The 24,051-nt window shown below is 41.7% G+C and overlaps 1 protein-coding gene across 3 annotated transcripts in view; it reads left to right on the top strand.

The window, feature by feature from the left end:
- The window catches only part of CANX (calnexin), a 59,644-nt gene that overhangs the window by 27,728 nt on the left and 7,865 nt on the right, over nucleotides 1–24,051 (top strand). The window contains exons 1-10 of one of the 3 annotated variants that reach the window (XM_074960344.1): nucleotides 2,133–2,168; nucleotides 5,104–5,178; nucleotides 14,164–14,349; nucleotides 14,808–14,881; nucleotides 15,697–15,755; nucleotides 16,184–16,325; nucleotides 17,218–17,299; nucleotides 19,005–19,197; nucleotides 21,414–21,603; nucleotides 23,895–24,008. In XM_074960344.1, coding sequence (XP_074816445.1) covers nucleotides 5,131–5,178; nucleotides 14,164–14,349; nucleotides 14,808–14,881; nucleotides 15,697–15,755; nucleotides 16,184–16,325; nucleotides 17,218–17,299; nucleotides 19,005–19,197; nucleotides 21,414–21,603; nucleotides 23,895–24,008 — 1,088 coding nt within the window. In that variant the 5' untranslated portion in view covers nucleotides 2,133–2,168; nucleotides 5,104–5,130. Of the gene's footprint in view, nucleotides 1–2,009; nucleotides 2,169–5,103; nucleotides 5,179–14,163; nucleotides 14,350–14,807; nucleotides 14,882–15,696; nucleotides 15,756–16,183; nucleotides 16,326–17,217; nucleotides 17,300–19,004; nucleotides 19,198–21,413; nucleotides 21,604–23,894; nucleotides 24,009–24,051 lie in introns of those variants that run through there. The other 2 variants (XM_074960346.1, XM_074960347.1) reach the window with 2 other exon arrangements.

Raw genomic sequence — 24,051 nt, 5'->3', positions numbered from 1 at the left:
TCTGCACACCTATCAACAACTTGCACTCAGTTTCTGGGAGTAACCACAATGAGGTTTGAAACCGTTAGTGCCTTTCTAGAGAACCTGGCTTTCTAGAAAAATTTGATAATGAATTCAAATTTTGATACAGATTGGGATTTGTTGATCTCATTTATGTTGAGCCTGAGCTCTAAATATTGGGCCTTTGCTCAGTGTGGTGGAATTGTCTCCCTGGTGACATTCATCTTGCTGATTCATTATGTCATCCTAAAACAGTTTTACATTTAAAAAAATCATGTTACACCCTCACCTGGGCAATAAAATCAGAGACTACTAGTATAGAACCCACCCTTTGTTAGAACAGACCATTAAATGGTATCTGCCTAGAAGGATTAATGATGCTAGCAGTCTGTGTCAACTCTCCCTAATCTGAGATCCCTATTTGCCCCTGGCCTACACTGACCTTATTATAAGTTATGGAGAGGGAATAGGAGCCAGAGACTCCTTGGTTTTCATCCTTGCTGTGCCAATAATTTGTTGTGTGATCTTGTGCAAACTGCTCACCCTCTCAGTGCCTCAGTTTCCCAGTCTAAACAATGGGAGACAGTACTTCCCCCACTTCACAGCATTGGTAAGAGAATTATGAAGCTCATATTTGCAACGTACTTAGCATTTACAAAACATTTTACATCTGCAGTGTTACCTCATTTCAGAGAAATTAATACAACATTGCCTTAGTTTTTTATATTATGCAGCAAAACCTATCTAAAGCAACCAGCAAGAGTTCCAGCACTGTCTCAGTTGCACTCATGACAATAATAAACTGGCCTGTGTATGTACATCACTGCCATCTACTGGATAGAATCAGAATTGCTCAACTGTGTGTCACAGACCCTGTGTTCTGCTAGATTCTTCTTTTAGTTCATACTCGTGGAACAGAAGGGTGGGAATTCTGTCCTTGCTGTTACAGTAGTGTGCAGCACAGTGATACATGTGGAGTGACAGTGTTGCCAAATCTGGTAATATTTCAAGGTATAAAAATGTCATTTAAAAAAAAATCACACCCCAGGCCTCAGGTGTAGTTGTAGGATGGCCACTGACAGATCCCCAGAATCTTGGCCATTTAGGTACCTCCAGAACACTATGGGTGTGCCCTCCACCAGCATGACCTCTCAAGCACAGTGTGCGCTAGCTCATGCTGCATAGAGGACACTATTTTAACGAGCATGACCCTCTGTCAGTACTGAAAACAGGACTGTCTGGCTTAAAACTGAATGAATGGCCTGCGTAGGTCATGCACATCCTCTTTTCAGCCTTGCTCTCACAGTTGGTCACAGCGCTATGCGTTGATGGGTGGGTCCTGGGCCATGTACAGTCCTCAGGATGGAAGGGGAGGGTGTGAAAGATGCAATGAGAAGTGCGTTATCAAGCTGCTATAACTGCCCTGCAGTCACAGGGTGGCAGACTTGGGCCGAGGGAATAGACCATGGATGTAACTGATTCCTTGGTTGTCCCTCCCCAGGCACTAGCCCCCTGTGCTGGCCTCTGCCAATCCCCCCGCCCCTGGCTCCCATGCTGGCTTCTGCCACCCCTCCCAGCACTGCCCCCTATCCTGACCCCTGCCCGCCCCTCCCAGCACTGGCCCCTATCCTAGCCCCTGCCCGCCCCTCCCAGCACTGGCCCCCTATCCTGGCCCCTGCCCGCCCCTCCCAGCACTGGCCCCCTATCCTGGCCCCTGCCCGCCCCTCCCAGCACTGGCCCAGCTGCTATGGATCTCCCAGGCCCAGGGAGGTCAGGACCCAGGCGCTGCTCCTTTAAGAAGCGCGACACTTCCTTACGCAGGAATCTGACCCTCCTTCTCTCACACTCCACCGCCTCTCTCCAGTTAGCCAGTCGGAGCATACTTCCGGCGTAGCCGGCCAGCCTATCGCTGCGCTCCACGAAAGGCAGCGCCGTTAGGGCGTGGTTTAAGGCGGGAGAACAGGCGAGTGGCAGCTCCGCTGGCCAATCGGAATGCGACATAATCTCCGGCGCGGGAGGTCGGTTGCTGGCTCAGTCAATGGGGATGTCGGGGTGGGGCGCAGCTGGCGCGCGGTAGATAGGCGGGCGGCCGGCCGACCAGTTCTGGCTAGGGCACGTGACGGGGGAGTTGGGCCTGAGGACGGCGGCTGCGGGGGGCGCGCGGCGAGGTGAGTGTTGTAACCCGCGCCCGGTAGAAGTGGGGGGCAGGGCAGGGCCTGCATTTCCCCCAAGCCCGTCGGGAGGCTGGGCAACGGTCGGGGGTGCCGAGGGAAAGGGCTCGCCCGCGGGGCATGCTGGGGTATTGGCGGGGTGAGGGCAGGAGGGGCCTGGGTGTATGGGGAGGGGGTCGTATTAGTGGAGCAGGCAGCGACTGGGAGAGGGTTTGGGGAGGTGTGGGGCGTGGCAGGGCCTGGTATGAGGGGAGCGCATGGGCGGGGGGAAGGGGCAGGTGAGGCGCAGCTTGGGTGGGTCTAGGCCCCTTAGAGAACTGTTGCGGTGCGGGGGGCCTGGGCCTGTAACGGGTGTGCGGGGTGTGGCTAGGCACGCGGGTTGGTGAGTAGGTGTGGCTCAGCCCTGGAAGCATGGGGCCCTGGGCGGTATGGGGAGGGTGTGTGAGGAAGTCCTGGGGTGGGGGTGGGCATGCCTAAATGGGAATACCGTGGTTGGGTACACACTGACTGAGCCAGGGAGAGGTCAGGCTGAATTGGGAGTCCAGAAACGTGAGGTGAATGGTGATTTTAGCACGTGTAGTCCAGTCTATTGTGCTCACAGGACTCTACGCAAGCAGCGTAAGTGACCCATGCGTTTCTATTAAACCCTGTTAGACTTAAAACAATTGAGGCGGAGAACTACTAGTCCATTCTGGTAGATTCTGAGATTGTCTACTCACCCCACCGATGAGAACAGGCAATGTGACTGACGCAGACCGTCCAGGGAGAAGCTAATAGGGCATTTAGTCGTCCCAGTGTGATATGTGACACAGATTATGGGTTTGGGTGAGAGGGATGAAAGACAGATGCAGAGCTGTTGGGTTTTTAATATTGGTTGAAAGTGGGAGGTGAAGTCACTAGGATTAGATCTCTTGTTGTAAAAATCAGGATGTTCAGAAATGGCTCTTCTGAACAGACAGTTCTCCAGAGGGGGATGTAGAGAATGAAAGATAATATCAAGACTGTGGCAATATGAATGGAGCTAGGGCGAGGAGGGAAACAGATGGAAGTTACTGGAAGGGAAGAGCTCAAACAAGAGAAATAAGAGCCACCAGGTGTGGAGGAGGAAATGGAAATTAAACAATATACCTAGTAAAAAGCATGGGAGAACAAAGGTGACCTACAAAGTGCAGACTGTTCAACTGAATCTCCTTAACATTTGCAAAATTAAAACGTATACTTCCTGAACTTAAACAACTTTTTTAGCTGTGTTCGTCTTTTTCAAAATAGTATGTAACTGGGACCCTAGCTCTTGTTCAACATTGGGTGTGCCCTCATACAAACCTTGGATTGAAGCAGATGCTTTCTATCTTGGTCCCCGCTAATCATTCTGAAGAGAACAAACTTCCCATTCAGAGTTGAGGGAGAGTTCTCTGGACCGTACAACAATAAATGCTACAGGTGATTGGATTATGGAGTAAGCAGCCATCTGCTTTTAGAGTAACAGCCGTGTTAGTCTGTATTTGCAAAAAGAAAAGGAGTACTTGTGGCACCTTAGAAACTAACCAATTTATTTGAGCATAAGCTTTCGTGAGCTACAGCTCACTTCATCTGGAACTTTAGCTGAGTTGACAACTGCCTTTAAGTGTCTTGTTTGGATATAGCATGAATTAATTTCTCATGGCAAATACCAGATAGTAATAGTAAATATTCACTAAAATGTGGAAGGTAGTTGGGTTATCTCTGTTAGCAGTGCTCTTTAGTTGCTGCAGATATTCTTTGCATGTGGTTATATTAAACTGCAAATCATTCTAGCATGAAGATATTTGTGTGCACTTGAAAATCAGGCTTAGGAGTGTTCTTGAATATCAGAGTGTTTTTATTAACTACTCTGATTTGGCAATAATCTTGTTATCTGCCTCTGGGTGTGGTGCCCCAAAGCACTTGAGGGTTGCTTTGTAGGCAGAATGACAGTGACCATCTGTGCTCTAGTGAAATTGGAGAGGTAACACTACATAGGATTATACATTTTTTTTTTTCTGACTAGCAACCACTGAGAACAATGAAGTAGTTGACTTTGTGTACAGTCTGATGCATTAGAACTGACTTGCAAAACTCTCATAATGGTCTCTTCCAAAGAAAAGGAGTACTTGTGGCACCTTAGAGACTGACCAATTTATTTGAGCATAAGCTTTCGTGAGCTACAGCTCACTTAGTCGCTAAGGTGCCACAAGTACTCCTTTTCTTTTTGCGAATACAGACTAACACGGCTGTTACTCTGAAATCTTCCAAAGACGCTACTGTTGGAAACCAGTCATGATATCACCCAGATTTAGCCAAAGCACTTTAACATAATTTTAAAGCAATTTGGACTCAGATTCAGGATGTATGTATAAACTTCTTAAAGAGACTCAATAGAAATTAAGTTTACAAAATAAAACGTATTGAAATTTCTCTGCAGCATCTGTAATCGAAATATGGCAGTAATGGGGTAGGGTCTGAGATGTTCAGTAAAATCGACCTGGTTTCTCATTTTAAGATGAATAACGGTAAATAGAAACCCCAAACTTTCTTAGCAGGTATAAAATCTCTCAAAAGTACTCCTTAATGTGACAGCATCCCTACGTTCCTTTTAAAACCTCATTTCAACAGATTTCTGCTCTTAAGAATTCACTTTTATTTAATCTTTCCCAAATAGACTGTTAATGTCATCACCTCCCCCCTTGTCTTGATCTGTGGCATTCGTCCTCTTCTCTCTTCAGTGCTTGTCTTCATCCGTTTAACTTGGCACCATACTGGAGGAACTCTGTTGTGGCTGGAAGGAAAGCTGTTGCTTTTCATCCCAAGACAAATTTGAGTTGGTTTGTAGACATGACAGCCAGACTGTTTAATAATGCTTTTCCCACTAAAGATTTCTTGTATCTTGAGATATCTCCATAATTTTTTTTTTAAGTGCTACAAGCCTGTCTGCCTTGGTTTAATGGTCAAAAAGCCTGCAGTTCTGCCACTGATCTCTAAGGGCTTCCAGGTATGCATGAATGACTTTTTTTGCTGATGCAGTAGTGCGTAATTCCTTTCCTTTCCTACATCTCCATTGATGCAACTTATTTTTGGAAGCTGATGTATCTGAAACACTCTTACTAAAAATAGGCTTTACTTGGGTGTTGTAGATTTCTTTTTAATAGTAATTTCTGAACTCATTGGTAGGCTCATGATGGCACAAATTTGAAGACTACTCTTCCTCAGGGGAAATCTTTGAAGATTCCAAGCAAAGCTCTGGATACCTGGCAGAAGTTGTGAAGTTTATTGGAGCAGAACAGCTCCGAAACACATGCTAGGTGGAGATTGCCAGTCTGTGGCCTATTATAGGAAAGACACTCATTAAACAAAAATTAAGAGTCTTAAGATATAAAATTTAAAACTTACCCAATTCCGGGGGTCAGATCTTTGTACAAAGCAGGTAGAAGCAGGGTCTGTCGGTCTACCCATGAGCATGTTCACTGTGTGTGATGTCCTATAATTGCAGAGCTTTGAACACACACACTAGTATATAAGGGCAAAATATTGTGTCCTAATCATTCGCATACCATCATACTCTCTCTCACCCTTCTGTCATGTTGATTGATTGCTTTTTCTCTGCAGGTAAGTACATACAATTTCTGCATTTGTCATCAGCATCTTTTGGAATAAATCTGAATGTTCATACAACTAGTCAACATCATATGTTCTTTGTATTAAGTCAAGTAGTCTGGGGGCTACTTATTATAGTAGCCCCCAGAAGCCCCAGCTGAAGTCTGGGCCCAATCATATTATGTGCTATGTAAGGACATAATGAGACCTCTAAATAGACACAATGAAAAAAGGGTGGGAGAGTGGAAAATATATTCCCATTTTATAGATGGGGAAACAGGCCAAGAGAGTAAGTCTTGGCATAGGTCATGTGGGAAGTCCATTCCCAACTTTGCTGTGGAATGTAGGTCTCATGAGTCCCAGTCTGATGCTGCAACAATGGGGCCATCTTTCCTCTTTGTTATAGGCTACATGTACAAAGGATACCAAGCAGTGATTAAGCTGATTATAGTCCAAAAATTCACTTGCTATCAGCTCTTCTTGACTTGGTTGTAAAAAGAAATGCTGTATCAAATGGGGAGAACTTTGGGCAGCACAAAAATGCCAGTAAATAAGTTCAGATGCCTTGTAACAGGGAAAATTCTGTCTATTAACAATTTTTAGTGTTGTAAATCTTCACATTGTACAACCATATACAACTATTCCTTGCTCTGAAGAGCTTATGGTCTCACATGCAAGACAGTGAAGACTTGAGTGGTGTTCCATAAGGCAGGTTGCTGAGGTGGGAAAGGTAGGAAGAAAATTGATCTAAGCCACAGGCTGACCAGTGTCCCACTGACAAACTCAGCTGATTTAGTTAATTTAACTTAGGATGGTATTTAACTTGAAGGTTTGAATTACCTGATCATTGTAAACTTGACCCAAATTCCTATTCAGTGTGTTCTGTCTTATTTTTCTGGGATCACTGCTCCCTTGAGTCTGCCTGCTTTTTGAGGAGTTCAGCAAATGGCTTTATCAGGTGCCCTTGTTTTATGTACGTAGCTTAAGAGAAACTTCTACTGCTTCAAGGGTTCTGGAGTAGTACTTTCCTCCCCCTGTCCACATTGTTTCATTTTAACTACACCACTGGTCAGTATTTCCATTATGACACCTAACTCTCTTTTGGAATGAATCTCTGTTCCTATTTCTACTTACTGGCTGAATAACTATCTGTGTATGTGGGGGATCATCAAGTGTTAGAACTCCTTTTATGGTGTTACTATAATTTGCTATGGTTTAAAATTCATCATTATGGAGCAGACTATGAAGGCAAAGCTATTAACATCTTAATCTTTATATGCATTCATTCTTTAGGCATCTTAATTGCACATAATACAGACTCTCAATACTAAAGACAGATTCCCTCATGGATTGTCATAATGGTTTTAAGAATGTTTTCCTGGCCAGGAAAACAAGACTCCCTAAGTATGGTCTGTGCCTTCATGATTGGGCTGATGTAGGTCATCAGAGATGTTTTTATTTCAAATGTGTATTACAAGAACATTTTTTTTAAGCCTCTAGTTAAGAAACATTAGGACTGCTGGGAGACTGTCAGTCAAGAATTTAATAATCCAACATACTCAGGGCCTGTCATTTTCAGTTTTTATTTTAATTTTTCCCAGGAATTTATTCGTGCTTATTACTACAATAACAAAACCAGGTGAAAATTGGTGCAAAAACCTTCATTTCTCTGGATAAGTATCAGGGCTCATTTTGATGGACTGAAGGACGGGGGAAAAAGTATTCAGTAAATTAAGGCTTTGATGAATGGAATGCAATATGGTTTGCTGCAGAACGAAAACAGAACTCAAAACACAATGCCACTTCTGAGTTTAAGAAAACAGTATATCTAATCTCCAAATAACACTTTTTTAATTTGAATAAACAGATTGTTGTTGTAGACTTAGAACTATTAGCCTATAAATATTTACATTATTAATTGGGCCACACAATTTGCAGCACATACACTAAACTTTATGCTTCCTGTTCTTTAAACTTTCAAATACTTTTTTTGAGTTCTGAAACAGATTTTCACTTTCTTCCTATTTTAGTGTGTAAAATCTTTAAACAGTTATCTGCTAACAGCTTGAAATGTGTATTTGGTAGGCACAAGATTCATCAGTATGTTCAGATGTGCATGCCCTTCAAAGCTTGCATGCATGCCGGTTTGTGTGATCTTCTAGACTAATACATCAACAGGCACCTTTGCATATACACATAGACTAATGTATTATCATAATACATTATTTCATGCAATGTATTGTGTTGTATTAGGAAAATACAAGTTATTTTTCACATATTTGAATGATACGAAAGTAGGGTGAAAATCGGGGAGGGGGGATGAATAATACTTTTTGTAAAACCTGGGATTTTTTGGTAAAAATTGGTTTAAACTGAAAAGGGGGCTTAAACATACTCCATTCTTCACTCATTCTGAAGTACCCTGGTGTTGTAGAGCTCCCCTTTAAGTGTTGCTTGTGTAGATCCATGCTCCTGGGAGAAGCGCATCCTGATGCACAAGGTCAGAAGCATGTAGCAAGAGGTATCTGTTTTGACCATTTTCCCCTCACTCTAAACCAGTGGTCTCAACCTTTTTATGCACAAGATCACTTTTTTTGAATTTAAGATCTACCCTGCCCCGCTCACCCCATTTCCTCCCTCCCTTCATTCCTCGTTGTCCCCCTCCTTCCATCACTTTCACCAGCTGGGGCAGGGTGTTGGGGTGCAGGCTCTGGGCTGGGACTGAGGGGTTTGGAGTGTGGGAGGGGGCTCTGGGCTGAGCCTGGGGAAGGGACTTTGGGGTGCAAGCTCTGGGAGGGAGTTTGGGTGCAGGGGTCATATGGTCACACTGCACCTCATCTCATAGAATCCACTGGACATTTCATGAGTTTTACTTTTTGTTAGTGTCATTTATGGTTTATAGATCCAAAATCCTTCAGGGATTGTCACAAATCAATGTAATGTTCTCAACTACTGGGTGTGCATTGGCTGAGCCTGGGGCAGTGGGTTGGGGTGCAAGCTCTGGGAGGGAATTTGGGTGCAGGAGGGGGCTCAGGGCTGGAGCAGGGGGTTGAGGTGCAGGAGGGGGTGTGGGGTGTAGGCTCCAGCCAGGAGGCGCTTTTCACAGGCAGCTTGCGGGGCTCAGGCAGGCTGCCTGCCTGCCTGCCCTGACCCCACGCCTCTCCTGGAGGCTGCTGGCAAGTCTCTGCAGCCCCTGTTGGGGAGGGACAGCAGGTCTCTCTGTGCTGCCTGCGCCATCCCTGCAGCTCCCTTTGGCCGGGAACAGGGGGTTGTTGCCAATGGGAGCTGTGGGGGCGGTGCTTGCAGAGAGGGGCAGCGCGCAGAGCCACGTGCTGCCCCTTGCCCCGGGCTGCAGGGGCGCATTGGCCCCTTCGGGGAGCGGTGTGGGACTGAGGTAGGCAGGGAGCCTGCCTTAGCGGCAGCCACACTACACCAACTGGGAGCTGCTGGTTGCTGGTGATTGGGAGGGAAGTATAAAGAATAAAGAACCATGACCTTTCCCAAAACAGGTAGGCAGTCTTGTGCTTGACAAGCACATACCTTTTTAAATTGGGCATCTTTTAAGTTGGGACTTCATCATAATTCAACTCTGGAAATGTTGAAATTGGAATGATTATACCTGAGGTGGAAACTTGAGAGCTAAAATCCGGCCTGACTTATACCTCAGACAAATGCATTAATTTTAAATGGCGTAGCACAGAGGAATTGGTAAGGTAGAATTTGACCCCTGGTAACTCTTGATCTGATTGGTGAAGCATTTCCCTGTAAACTCTCTAGTCACCTGGTGATGTTCAGTCTAACATTCCAAATGAAATGTTGGAGGCTCTTGCTTCTCCACTGGGCAGTATCCTCTGTAAAATCCTGTGGGGCACTCACTTCCAACAGTGGCCGGTGAGCTAGCACAGAGACCAAATTGCTTACCAAAAAAAGAGCTTGAGCTTTTAAGGATAGCAATGTTTGCTTTGTGGTTGTGGATTTATAAACTCTGTGTTCCTTTGATTTCATATTCTGGTTCTTCAGTCACAAGACAGACACTTGACTCAGGTTGTGCCCCAACCCTAGTAATACCCTTGCAGGGTCCCAGAGACCAGGCTCCAGCTGGAGCCTGAACATCTGTACTGCAATTAAACAGCCCCATAGCCTTAGCCCCACAAACCAGTCAACAGACACAGGCTAGCATGGGTGTTTAATTACAGTGTAGGCATACTGTATGACAGGGGTAAGTCAATTATTTTTTGCCAAGGTCCAGATTTCTTAGTCAAGGTAGTCAGGGTCCAGACTCCAGAGAAGAAATAAAAACAACCCCACAATAATAAGTAAATAGATTTCAGGGTCTCTTAAAGAGTCTGGTGGTCTGAGCTGGCCTGCAGTCCACCTACTGACTACCCCTGCCCTGTGAGGTCAATGACCGCTCTGAGATTCTGAATGTGGTTTATGCATAGTGCAAAATATATATAGCTGTTGCGTAGTGATGTGTAATGTCTTCTCCCTTTTAGTTGTTGGATGAACTGAGACCTGTTTAACACAGAGCTGCTTGGTGCAGCAACTGTCTGGCTGGGATGTTGCCATAGGTAGAAAGCATAAAATACAAGCTGAAGATGGATTTAGCGTAGGACTGTAAAAATACAATGTTGCTATAGTCTTAAAGCTTCCCTTTTTGTTTAAAGATTCTATCCTATTTTTTTCTAATCAGACTCTCTAGATGTTGCGTATGATAGTAAAATCTGAACTTTAGCTTTCCCCCTTGAAAGACTTGACGTTCTTAAGACTTGTTTCTTTAGAAAGTTGCGACATTTTGTTCTCAAAAGCATATATGTGCACCAGATAACATTGTTTACAAGCATACTGTCAAATTGCCCACATATAAGAATTTTCAATATGTAACAACAAATTTTTAGGAGAACTTAATTGTGGTCTCTTTGGCCTTGCAGTTGCAGCTCAATTTTAGAAGGAAGCTGAGACATAACTTACTGTAAGTAAACAAGTGCACAGTGTGACAGAGATATTGTATGAGCAATCAACAAATGACATTATGCTGAAACTTGTCATTTGAATCTTTTGTGATGTGGCAATGATGACCTACAAAATTGCTGGCAGTGCTACAGTACTGTCTTATTTGGAACTGCAAAGTCTCTTGATTTGCTTTTTGTCTTGGGTTTTTGCAACCCAACAGATTCATTGATGTAGGTTTGCAGACTTGTTCAAGTAACTGGTTTAGCTTTCTGCACTGAGTCAAGTGTTGAGATTTTTGTTGAGGGAGGAGGGATGGGATTTTTTAAAAAAGCAATATTTAAATTGCTGTACTTGTGCATAGGAATGCATTTTAGGCTCAAACTCTACTGTTCCTGTAATGGAATACCTGCAGATGATGATGGCAATGCAAGATGTTCATCTGCCTTGTATCTGTCCTCAGAATGATCTGTCAACTTTATATAAACATAGTTTTTTTTGTTTTGTTTTTTGTTTTTTAAATAGTGGTATCCTTCCATGGAGGGAGACATTTCATGTCCTTGATTCAAAGAAACAATACTGTCTGTGGGAGATACTTTTGTACGTGAGCAGCAGAAAATTACAAGTTTTTTGGGGGGGAGACTGGGGGATAAGGTGGGATTCATGATCTTGAAGTTGGAATCTTTATCTAGAGAACACCTAGTAAAAACACAATGTAGTAAGACTACCTAAAAGGAATACTGTACTTTTCTGCTTTGCACTTAGGCACCATAGTAATCGGTAGGGGGTGGATAACAATATAGGGTTGTCAGGGATTTGCTGTCAGCTCCCTGTGTCAGTCTACTTATTTGGTAACTGCACATTCTCCATCCCTGTTTCTTTGTTCAAGAAGTAAAACAATACTTACAACACCCCAAAATATCCTTCTCAGTGAGTAATATCCTTTGAACTACAGCTCTGAGAGTCTAGCAAACATTGGTCATCATCTTATGCTCTGGTTACTTCAGAGCATAAACTTCAATGAGCTATCTAAAAACAGTTACAGTATCATGAGTCTTTGGATTCTGGATTATTTTTCTTATTACTCTTTTGTGGGGGACGGGAATTGAAACTACTCTTTAATGGGACTCAAGTGGCTGAGTATATCTGGTGAGCTTGCATCAGCACACAGCCATGTCTAGGCCTCTGTTGGCAGCATCAATTGACCATTTTAATATAGAGTGGAGGAACAAAAAATGGGGTAGAGGGGAGCAGGGACAGAAATCAGGGTCTTCAGATGAGGGACAGTGGCCTTCACAAGCTTTCTGATGGTGGGTGGATTGATTTTTAAATCACTAATTTTAATTGACTTAAATCAGCAAGCAGAAAACTTGATTTAATTTTTTTTTAAATTTGCTTTGTATTTGTACTACTTTGTTTTCCATAATGAGAATCAACCTCTTTAGGATTTTAATGGTTACCATGTTGATTTGTAACTAAATATATAGACTTTACACTAATTTGGTGCTGCCTTTTTGCTAACTGGGGAAAAACACTATATCTGTAGTTAAGCAATTACATTGTGTATGCAGTGTACTTGTAGCCATGTTGGTCCCAGGATATTAGACACACAAGGTGGTTAAGGTGATATCTTTTATTGGACTGAGTTTTGTTGGTGAGAGACACAAGTTTTTGAGCTGACACAGAGCTCTTCTTCAGGCCTTCAAGGGGCATGTTGACTTGAAGACGAGCTTTGCAAGCTGGAGAGCTTGTCACTTTCACCAACAGAAGTTGGTCCAATAAAAGATTTTACCTTAACCACCTTGTCTCTCTTAATATTTACATTATTTGTTTGGAAATGGTGGATGAACTTATTTACTAGATTAATATTTCTACTTGTGATGGAAATTAAAATTCAGTTATGCACAAAACAGCACTTTAAAATGCTTTTATTAAATATGCTTGATACATAGGAAAGAAAAGCTTACCAAAACACACTTTTTAAAAAAAAATTCAAACTAAGGAAGCATATGTAGTTAAACTCACTAACTGATTTGTTTCTAGTCACCATGTCATTCAAGATTTTTAGAACTAGTAGATCTCATCCTCTGATTAGTTTTTATTCATATATTGGAGAGGAAAACAGTTTTTTCTGTTTTTTAAACTCCCAATTGATTTCTTAATTTTGAATTGGCAAGTCATTGAATTGAACTAGTTGAGTACATGAAAAGAAAAATTCTATGCACCTGCAGAAGAGGCTACTGGAGTCAAAAGTTGGCTTAGTACTTCAAATTTTGGTTCCACATGTTTAGCCAGTGACTTCCACCAGTTCATTCATTTGACTTTATTTTAAAACTTGGCAGTGAACATGTACTGCTTAATAATTTTTTTTTGTTTGTCACTAAAGTGTTATAGTAAATTTAGGCCTTAACATAGGTTGTCACAACTTAAATCTATTTAAAAAATTGATTAAAAAAAAAATCTGTACTTCTTAAAAAATAAATTAGATCTTTTTAACCACCCTGGTAGGTGATCGTATAAGCAGTAGTTAACATGTAACTGCCTATGAGAACTGAGCTGCAGAGCAGTCCATAGTGCTTCATCCTAGAGAAAGAAAGTATCTTTTTCAAGAGTGATCCTGCATGTACTGTGCCTGGCCAGTTGATCAAGGCCTGCATCACTCTTAGGGCATGGCTACACTTGAAGATGTAGAGCGCTGGGAGTTAAACCAGCCTTCAGGGAAAATGCTGCCGAGTGTTTACAGTCTCAGCTGGAAGCGCACTGGTGTGGCCTCATTAGCAGCTCTTGCAATGCCACAAAGAGCAGTGCATTGTGGTAGCCATCCCAGAGTTCAGAGGGTTGCAACATGCTTTTCAAAAGTTGGGGGTGGGGTGGAGTGTGACAGGGAGTGTGTTGTGTGTATGTAGGGGGAGAGTGGGTTTTTGGGGTGCTGAGACTGTGTCAGCGTGCTATCTTGTAAGTTCAGACCCCCTCTCCCCCCTCCTCTCTCTCTCACACTCACATCAAGCAACATTACACATTAATGCCTTGCTTTGTCCCGGAGCAGATAAGCATGCCAGTAAACACAGGCAGGTGTCTATGGCTCCTATTTTCATGCTGTAGAAGAGTATGTGTAATCCCTGTATAGCAATTGATGCTTCTGTAGCATTTTATACAGTATACTCCAGATGTTTGGTCTCATTAACACTGGTGCAAGCCATGTACAGAACAAGATATGCACAGGACTAAGAAAAGCAACATAAAGTGTACCGAGAAAGAAAGTTAACAGGCTTACAAAGTACAGAGAGTTGAGAAACATAACATGAAGTGATCTCTTCTGGACTGCACTTGCTCATTTGCTATTGGGTACTTGTCACTAAACTACAGAAGACCGTGCCCTTTATCTTGCTAGTGGGTATAGGGTTATAATGCTTGATCTTTTCTGTGTGTACAGACCATGGAGCTAAAGTGGCTGCTGTGTGTGACATTGCTGATACTTGGGTTAGTTGATGTCCACACACATGATGGGGAAGATGACCATGGTGGTGATGTAATTGATATTGAGGATGACCTGGAAGATGGTGTTGAGGAGGTAGAAGAGTCAAAGCCGGAAGCCAGCAGCCCTCCTCCATCCCCAAAGGTTTGACTTAAATTTACAATGATAAAACAGAATTACACTTGGGTAGTCTGGTTATTGTAACCTGTCCCGTCTTGGTCTGATCTGGAGGCTATCTTGAGCATAAAAACTCAATATGCCAACAGAGTGACTGCATTCATTTTAAAGAAGCATTGCAATGAAACTTGAGATGCATTTCTTCCATAGGAAAATTTCTTTAAGGGCATTTGAATCTTGTGATGAGATACCAGGATTTTGCAGTGCTAGTACTCTTAGACTTCGGTATTTTTATCTTCAAAATAAAATTATAACTTTCAAGCAATGGCATCCAGATTTTGGGGAGTGTCAATAACTTAAGATGCTTCAGGCAGAAAACTTTCTGAGTCAGGAAAAGTGGGATGAACTCAAAGCCTTGTAATTTCCTAGGGCAGCAAAGATGTTTAAAGGTCTGTGTAGACTTTTTTCTTCTCCTCCTCCAATAGGTTACCTACAAGCCCGCAGTTCCAACAGGAGAGGTTTATTTTGTGGAAAACTTTGATAAGGGAACCCTGGAAGGGTAAGTGCGATCCTCAAGATGATTTAATAATGTAAATGAATTAGTCAGTTTGGACCTTCAATAAGGTGTAATAAAATACAACATTTCCAGAGTAACCATTCTTGAATAGCTAATGTTAATATGATTAAAGAAAAGGAGGACTTGTGGCACCTTAGAGACTAACAAATTTATTTGAGCATAAGCTTTCGTGAGCTACAGCTCACTTCATCGGATGCATTCATGAAGTGAGCTGTAGCTCATGAAAGCTTATGCTCAAATAAATTTGTTAGTCTCTAAGGTGCCACAAGTCCTCCTTTTCTTTTTGTGAATGCAGACTAACACGGCTGCTACTCTGAAACCTGTTAATATGGTTAGAGTTCAAATGACCCCATATATAACCACCTTACTATACATTTCTTCTAACCTTCATATCTCTTGAAACTTTGGAGGATGTTCAAATAAGCATTTCTGTTAGGTGCTCATTAAGAGGGTACCATGTGCACATCCAGAATCACGTAAACTGGCTTTCAGTAGCCTTTCTTGGTAATATGACAAGATGGAGATAATGGAGCTACAAGCACTATCCCTAGTGGAATACTGATAATAGGATCACTGGTACAAAGCTGCTTTGATGCCTACTTCTGAATTTGCTTCATGTGTTGGAGAACTCAGCGCAGAACTCCCAAAGAGACAGATCAATGATGGGGTTCAGAATACAGTAGGGTCTAGTTAAAGGGTAGCTCTTGCAGGGCCTGGGTATTTCTTTAGAGCTGGCTTTGTATAGAAGTCTGTAACTGTATGTCTGTCCCTTACCTCTGCTGGGGATATTATTTCAGATGGGTTCTTTCCAAGGCCAAGAAGGATGACACAGATGATGAAATTGCAAAATACGATGGTGAGTGCCATCTAGCTTTGGTTCAGAAGGTATATTTTTTTGGTTGTCTGTACTGCAGAGCTAGACTTGAGGTGCAGATCTTACCCTGACTAAATAGTCATGAGAATATCCTGCATATGAAAAGTGGGTGGGCATTTGGGTGTTGTTTTTAGCTACTTATGTCCAATGGGTGGTGGCTTTTGCAGCAAGTCCTCCTGAGTATTGAAATGTGTTCTGTTCCTAATTAGCCTTCAAAAGATGAAATTTTAATTAGTCTGTACATCAATTTCTAACTCTGGTACTATAACTGAATGTGACTTCTGGAAAAGCTGTTATAACCCATATTGTACAGAATAATAATTTTTAGTTTCTTGTTTAAAGTTAATTAAAATAAGAAAACAAGGAATTGTGGGTTATGATAGTAATGAAATGATGTGTGTTCCTTGCAGGTAAATGGGAAGTATTGGAAATGAAGGACACCAAACTTCCAGGGGACAAAGGACTAGTACTGATGTCCCGGGCCAAGCATCATGCGATCTCTGCCAAACTGACAAAACCCTTCATATTTGATACCAAACCCCTCATTGTACAGTAAGTGGAAAATAACAAGTGTTTAGTGCACCAGAAAGGGCTGATGGCTGTTAGCGGCTTTTTCCAGAATTACATAAAGTTTGGTTGACCAAACGGTAGTAAAGCATGGTAGCCCATTACCACACAAAATATTGGCTACCACTCTTACGTGCAAAATAAAATAATTGGGATATTGTAGTGTACAATAACTTTCTATTTCAAGTTGTTGAAGATGCTGCTTTTTCCATCTGAATAAACTAGCTGTGTCTGAATTTCTGGAAATTAGCCTTTCCTTGCAGTGTGATACTGACAACTACAGTTGGTTCCACTTCTGTGCTGCAGCTCTAATAGTAAGGGCCTAGTGAACTGACTTGTCTGTTGTGATTGACAAGAAGAGTCGAACAGTTAGCAGGGGCAATGTAAAGACAATTCATGAATGAACAGATTTTTTTTTTGTCCAGCAAATTTGTCCTTTCTTTCTCTTTCCCTGGTAGGAAGGCAAAACCAGCTTGTTAGTGGTCTTCAACTGATTCAGCTCTTTTTTGCCATGGGACACACAGTGTGTCCAGTTTAGCAACAATTCTTAGATGGGTCATGGCAGATATACAAGAATCCAGACTTACTGGGAGTAGCTGATATGTTGGACTTTTCAAGCAAGAAAGGAGGGTAATCAGCTCATCAGTTTGCATGAGATAACGAGTTAATCATTCTGCCTGTTGCCTAGCTATTTACTTTGTGGTTCTTATGTATCTGCCTAAGATCCATTATGAAATGTGGGAAACACTCTTTTATTTAAAAAACCTTTTTAATTTGTATGCAAGCTCCATTACATCCTTATATGAAGGGAATGTTGTCTAGTTTATTCCATGTACTATAATGTGCTCTCTGCTTCTCTGCCCAAAATGAAAATCAGGTATGAAGTGAATTTCCAAAATGGGATTGAGTGTGGTGGTGCCTATGTGAAGCTGCTTTCTAAAACCACTGAGCTGAACCTGGTGAGTGGTGTGCATGCTGTTTAGTTACTACACCCTAAAGACAAGCCTGTCTTTCTCTTGCTCCTCCCCAAAGAAACTCTTATGATCCTAATGGACTGAAGGCAGCTGTTCGTGTTTAGGGGCAGACTCGCAGAAGTAGTCTGCACCCAGCAGCTTGTATTGTCCTTAGTGGGAGCAGATGGTTGCCGAACTCTTCTGAAAATCTGGTTACCACAATTGACTCTGGGATGCTGTAGGGGCTGAGCATTCCTGCCTCTCCCCCATAAGAATCCACAACATTCTTTTTAACTGCCACATGCTTCTGGGATATCTTTCTTTTCTCTCCCTCTTACTATAAGAGTAGCCATCTCATATGGGAGGTCTGTAGAGGGCACACTAAATCGTGTATCTTGTAAATTTCCCTTTAGCTGTTCCACAATTAAACTGTACTCTTTATACAGAGGGAAGCTAGCTGCCTGGGATTAGACAGTTGTCTTCTAAAGTGTGTTCCACAGAGGGCCTGCAAAGAGAAATAGACTGAGATGATCCTAATCGTATTTCTCTGCACCAGACTTCTTGCATTTCAATCTGCTTGTAAGGAGCTTGGTGTCTGAAGTACTAGAGACTTGCTGCTTGCATCATGGGCTAGCAGGATGCACTATGTGCAGTAAGTGTCTTGGACTAAACACATCTTGTACCTGGCCCGTGGGCCACTTTTCCAGGAGCATTATCTGAAAGATAAAATTGAGGATTTTATGTCTAGCTACTGGATATTTTTAATCAAAGCCCTCCAGTTTTCAGTAGGCTTCCCCTCATGGAAGTAGAAGTCAAAACTGTTGTCCCAACTCTCCTTCCCCTTCACTGTTTTTTCTGAATATTGATACAGATCCACATCTGACCAGGATATGCCATTCAAGATGTGAAAAGCTACTTAGTGATTGTACAATCACTTCTTCAGTTCTTTGTGAACTGAATGCGTGAATAGGGTCAGTGAGAGTAGACAAGCTTGCTTGCAACTATTTTTGTTAAAGGGATGGCGTTAACAGATATCTAGTTAATTCTTACAGCTTCATATAATACATCAGCCCTGTGCGTGGTACTAACTTTTGTGGTTTTTCAGCTAAATTTACTCTGTTAATGCCTTGTATGTTCCCTATTGTGAGAGAACTACCCAGACTGGGAAACTGAATGTACAAGGGAAACTGTAAGACTGACTAGACACAGCAATGTCAAATACACAGTTAAGATTTCAGTTTCTTTCAGTGCTTATAATGGCTGTTGACAATAGCTTTGTTTAAAAATGAAACTTTTGTGTTATGGTGTTTCTGTGATTTGGAATTTTTTTTTAATTGATGTCTGGCTAATCTAACAGGTTATTTTACATTTGCATACTGTGCGTCCACTTAGGCACAACTCTATGGCTTGATGCTTTTAATCTTACTTGTCACTCTTGAAAACTCCCTTCTACTAGTGAGGGGAAAGTAAAGATGGTTGGACAAGATGATGGAAAATTCAGGGCCCATCTAAAGCGCCAGTAGGGAGATGGATTGGATTGTCCTAACTGGCTTCTTCCACTTCAAATTTCTGTGACTCTATCAACCATCTGTTGCTGGTTTTGATCCCAAGTATAATCAAGCTGCTTAATGAATGAAGTGCATTGGCAGTGAACACTGTCTTGTCTAAACCCAAACTCTAGAATGATTTATTCCAACCGTTCTCTTTAAAGGATCAGTTCCATGACAAAACTGCCTACACAATCATGTTTGGTCCTGATAAATGTGGAGAAGATTATAAATTACACTTCATCTTTCGGCACAAGAACCCCAAAACTGGCAAGTATGAAGAGAAGCATGCAAAGCGTCCAGATGCAGATCTGAAGACCTACTTTACCGATAAGAAGACCCACCTCTATACTCTGGGTAAAGCAACCATAAACTTGGGGCGGGGGGAGTGTTTTTCAAAAAAATGTGTAGATCTCAAAAAAGTTAGAGTGAAAATTTATTTTGTGGTTTTGGTGCAAGAGAAATGGAAAGGAGTCCTAAAACAGTAACTGAATATACTATGTATGTGGACGTCATACAACTAAAACATACATTCTAAATCCCCATATGCGAAAATTGTTTGTTCTTTGTTCTGTTCTTCCGTGCAAGAAATCTCATCAAGGAGCATGCACTGCTTTGAGTCTTAACTCTTGCAGGGAAAATATGGGACTCTGAACTTGGTAGGTAAAGGAGATTTGGCTTTCCAAATATGGTCTTAAATCTCTTAACTTTTTTAGTATAATTATATGCATTCTGTTACTGACCTGGGATCTTACATGCTCCCTAGTTGTATGCATACCTATCCATTCTTTAACTTTTTGGGATAGTAAGCTCTAAACTCTGAAGGAAATAGCAATGCTGCATCTCCCTGGGACAAAGTATTAGAAGCCCTCCTTTCAGGCAACTATTTCAACATAAGTCATTTTAATTTGCTTTCATTTTCACTGGCTGTACCACTGAGGTTTTCAGAGCTGATAAAGTCAGATAGGGAAAATGCAATGGAAAGTGAATGGCTGGTCACACCCATGGTTAGAATAGTGATAGGACCATAAGAATTGCCACACTAGATAAGATCAGTGGTCATGGTACTATATACTGTCTACAGCAGGGGCTATCATCAGAGGCCCCAGAGAAATGTTCGAGGCCCTACGCTAGGAATAACTTACCTTATAGGGACAGTCTCTTCCTAACACCCATCTGTTGAAGGCTGGCTTATGCCTTTAACTATGAAGGAGTTACTCCTTTCAGAACTCTTGGTTTAGTTCTTAGTCCTGTTATCCTAATTCTGAATGTTCTTATTGGCCATACGAATATTGAATCCTACTAAGATCTTACACTCTCTTGGCTTGGGCCTACGCTCTGCTAGGTAGCTTTCGGCTTTGGAGCTCTGACTGCTACAACTGCACAGCCAGATCTCCTTAAGAATCAGCTTTTCTAGATATTTTGCTGCTAGAGAGGGGACTTATCCATAATCTATATGCAGCTAGTAATGAAACAAGGCTCCTGACTGCATGAATGGAAGCAGTATAGAAACACTGAGCTGCTGTCTCACTGGTTGCAAGATTAAACACTGAGTGTGTTTCTGCATTTCTTCTTTGTGGAGAATAGAATGTGGACTGTGGTCTGAGGCTGACTGACTGAAGGGGAAGTTTTCTAAGCAGTGTGGGCAGGTGTGGGATCTAGTCTGAAAAATGACTTAAAAAAAAGAAGCATAGTGGGGTCCAATGTGTTTTGGTTTCAATTCTTTATCAAACATGATGGATATAAGTATAAAAAGGACACTCTAATTGCTGGTCCAGATAGAGACCCAGTTTCAAACTTCATGTCTCATTGCCAGTAATGAAGATGTCTTTGGTGAACTTATCAAACCTGCCCCCCACCCCCCCCGTTGACAGTTGGGAACTTGTTAAACAATTCGGTTGATGGATGGGGCAGAATAGAATCCACAGTTCTGCTAGTTTTACATGTGATACCTCTGCAAGCCTAAAGGGAGTAAAAAGCTTTTTAATTTCACAAAAGGCCAGAGATGGGACCATGAATTTATACAGAGCAGATCCATTAAGGGTGGTGCAGTTTTTTTCCACAGTTACTTTTCAAGTAAATAAGGAATTACAGTTCTCAGTCTTTAAAGTACATGTCCTTACTGTTAAGAAAATAGAAGTGGCAAAGCCTGATTATCTTTTTGTGTGTGTGTGTGTGTGGAGGGGGCGGAAGAGGAACCTGATAAATCTCACTATACTAGGTTCTTCTTTATAAGTAGGGTAACAGGTGTGAGTGTGTACAGAGCAGAACTTTTTCCAGATATAATTGATTTGGGAGGGCTGTGTAATACGCAAGCCTATTGGGTACCCAGAGTAAGACTTTCCATAAAAATCTTTGTCTTTATACCTTGATAAAAGACTAAATAGGTTATTTGTTTCCCTTTAGCAACCCCATTTGGGCATCATTGTTTAGATGTGGAGGTAACTTTAGCTAGAAGGATGATTGTTATAGTTTTGAGGTTTAGAAAAGGGTGATGTTCTAGAGCTCAGTTTTCTCCTTATGTTAGCCAAAAAGGCTCCGTTAACTCTTCCTCCCTGTCCCTGTTCTTCCAGTCTTGAATCCTGATAATAGTTTTGAAATCCTGGTTGATCAGACTGTGGTGAATAGTGGGAATCTCCTAAATGATGTGACTCCTGCTGTGAACCCACCCCGAGAGATTGAGGACCCAGATGACCAGAAACCAGAGGACTGGGATGAGAGACCCAAGATCCCAGACCCAGATGCTGTTAAACCAGAGGATTGGTGAGTAGCTTGGGTGGTGGAATTGGGGAAAGCTGTTGCTAGATAACCTAGTGCTGGTCTAAAACAGTTCTTAGCTAGTCATTTGTCAATTTTATTTTTATTTTTCAGTCCCCTGTATTCCAAGTTAATTGGCTAGTGTTGACCAATCTAACATTGGACATGCAGTCATTTGTGTGTTAAGCTATTTATCTCTGTTTAAACTATAGCTAAGCTTGGCAGAAGTCAATTTTTATCGTTTATAATTTGGGAGGATTATTTTAAAGCTTTTTTTAAAAAAAATTTATTTCAATTTTCCCAATTTGGGAATTATGGGGGGTCAGACAATTATTTAACGTATAGACATTGAGATTCAAAAAGTTAATGCTTTAACTGTTAAAACACACATTGTCAACATGTCAAAATACAGAGTTTAATTTATTTACTTGAAGTTCTGAAGCAACATTTTTCTTTGTCTGTACATTTTGATTGAAATTTTTTCAGTTTGTGTACATGTAAAATTGATATTTGTTTACATATTTACCTGCAAAAATTTAATTATTCCAAGCCTAACCATAGTATCTGACTGGTGGTAGTCTGCAGATTGTGATTCTATGCCTTTGCACTTGAATGAGTGTCCGAATGAAGTTCAGCATTAATTAACATTGGCAAGCCAGGTAACATTTACATGAAGTTCCTTGCTTAGCCATAGATGTGCTTCATTTGATGTCTGATCAAGCATGGGATCAAGTGCTGGAACACTTAAAATAATGAAATGCTTGGAGCTTATTTTGTCAAAAAAGCTCTTGTGATGGGGTCAAATGGCCAGTTTGAAATCTGACCCCTTCAATCCAGATAGCCATTGAGAGACTGACCATTATGAACATGAATGGCCATACAGGGTCAGGCCAAAGGTTCATCTAGCCTAGAATCCTGTCTTCCAACAGTGGCAGATGCTTTAAATGCAGTGAACCTAACGTGGCAGTTATTGAGAGATTCATCTACTGGCAGTCAGAGGTTCAGGGACACCCAGAGCATGGGGTTGCATCCTTGACTATCTCCGCTGATAGCCATAGATGGACCTCTCCTCTATGAATTTATCTAACTCCTTTTTGAACCCAGTTATGCTTTTGGCCTTCACAGCATCCCCTGGCAACTAGTTCCACAGGTTTGCTGCGTGTTATGAAGAAGTACTTATGTTATCTTTAACCTGCTGTCTGTGAATTTCATTTTGTGACCCCTGGTTCCTGTGTTTAGGAAGGGATAAATAATACTTCCTAATTACTTTCTCCACCCCATTCATGATTTTATAGACTTCTATCCTCTCTCTTTTCTAAGCTGAACAGTCCCAGTTTTTTCATCTCTCCTTATATGGAAGCTGTTCCATACCAATGATCATTTTTGTTACCCTTCTCTGTATTCAAGATGTGGGCGTACCATGGATTTATATAGTGGTATTATGATTTCTGTTTTATCTATCCCTTTCCTGGTGGTTCCTAACATTGTTAGCCTTTTTTGACTGCCACTGCACACTGAACAGATGTTTTCTGAAAACATCCATGATGACTCCAAAAATCTTTCTTCAGTGGTAACAGCTAATTTAGACCCCACCATTTTGTGTGTATAATTGGGATTGTTATACACTTAATATTAAATTCAATGTGCCATTTTGTTGGACAGTCACCCTGTTTTATGAGATCCTGTTGTAACTCGTTGCAGTTAGCTTTGAACTCTTTGTAACTTCATATCATCTGCAAACTTTGCCACTTCACTGTTATCCATAATTGATCTGGAAAAGGGAGTATGTTCGCCATAAAATGCTGAATCAACATGGTTGAATTTTAATTAGTGTTCCCTTGTCAATTTGACTAATGACATGGTAAATAATTAGAAGTTCAGGGGTAATAGAATTAGGTCCTGAGATGGAACACATTTTTACTGGGTACAATACATCACATATTCACTCATTAACATGCTTTCCCCGGGCTGCTTCTTTCTGAGGATACATGAAATGTTACCACTTCTCTCCATTGTGTGTGGAGGAATGTGCACTGAGACAGATAAAGGAATAGGAGCTTCATCTGACTAGCATGGTGGGGTAGCAAAAAAACTCCAACAGTTACTACCTGGCCTTTTCATATTCAAAACATAATTGCTCGATCAGTTGGTAGTCCTGTTCATATACTCATTGTTTTAGGAATCAGTCTAGATGAGGATCTGTATCTAGTGCAACAGTGTCTTAAGCCTTATGGGGTTTTTTTGCCAAATCTTTTTGGAAGGAATATATAATAGCAACCTTGTATCTCTTTCCCAAGGGATGAGGATGCTCCTGCAAAGATTCCAGATGATGATGCTGTGAAGCCAGAAGGTTGGCTGGATGATGAGCCAGAATATGTAGCCGATCCTGATGCAGAGAAACCAGAGGACTGGTATGCTGTCACTAGGCTTCCATTTGTCCATCTTGTATGAAAG

The sequence above is a fragment of the Natator depressus genome, chromosome 8 (genome assembly GCF_965152275.1).
Source record: "Natator depressus isolate rNatDep1 chromosome 8, rNatDep2.hap1, whole genome shotgun sequence".
In the NCBI taxonomy this organism is placed as follows: Eukaryota; Metazoa; Chordata; order Testudines; family Cheloniidae; genus Natator; species Natator depressus.
Note: the sequence above shows the minus strand (reverse complement) of the source record. Positions and strands in the feature narration are given on the sequence as shown.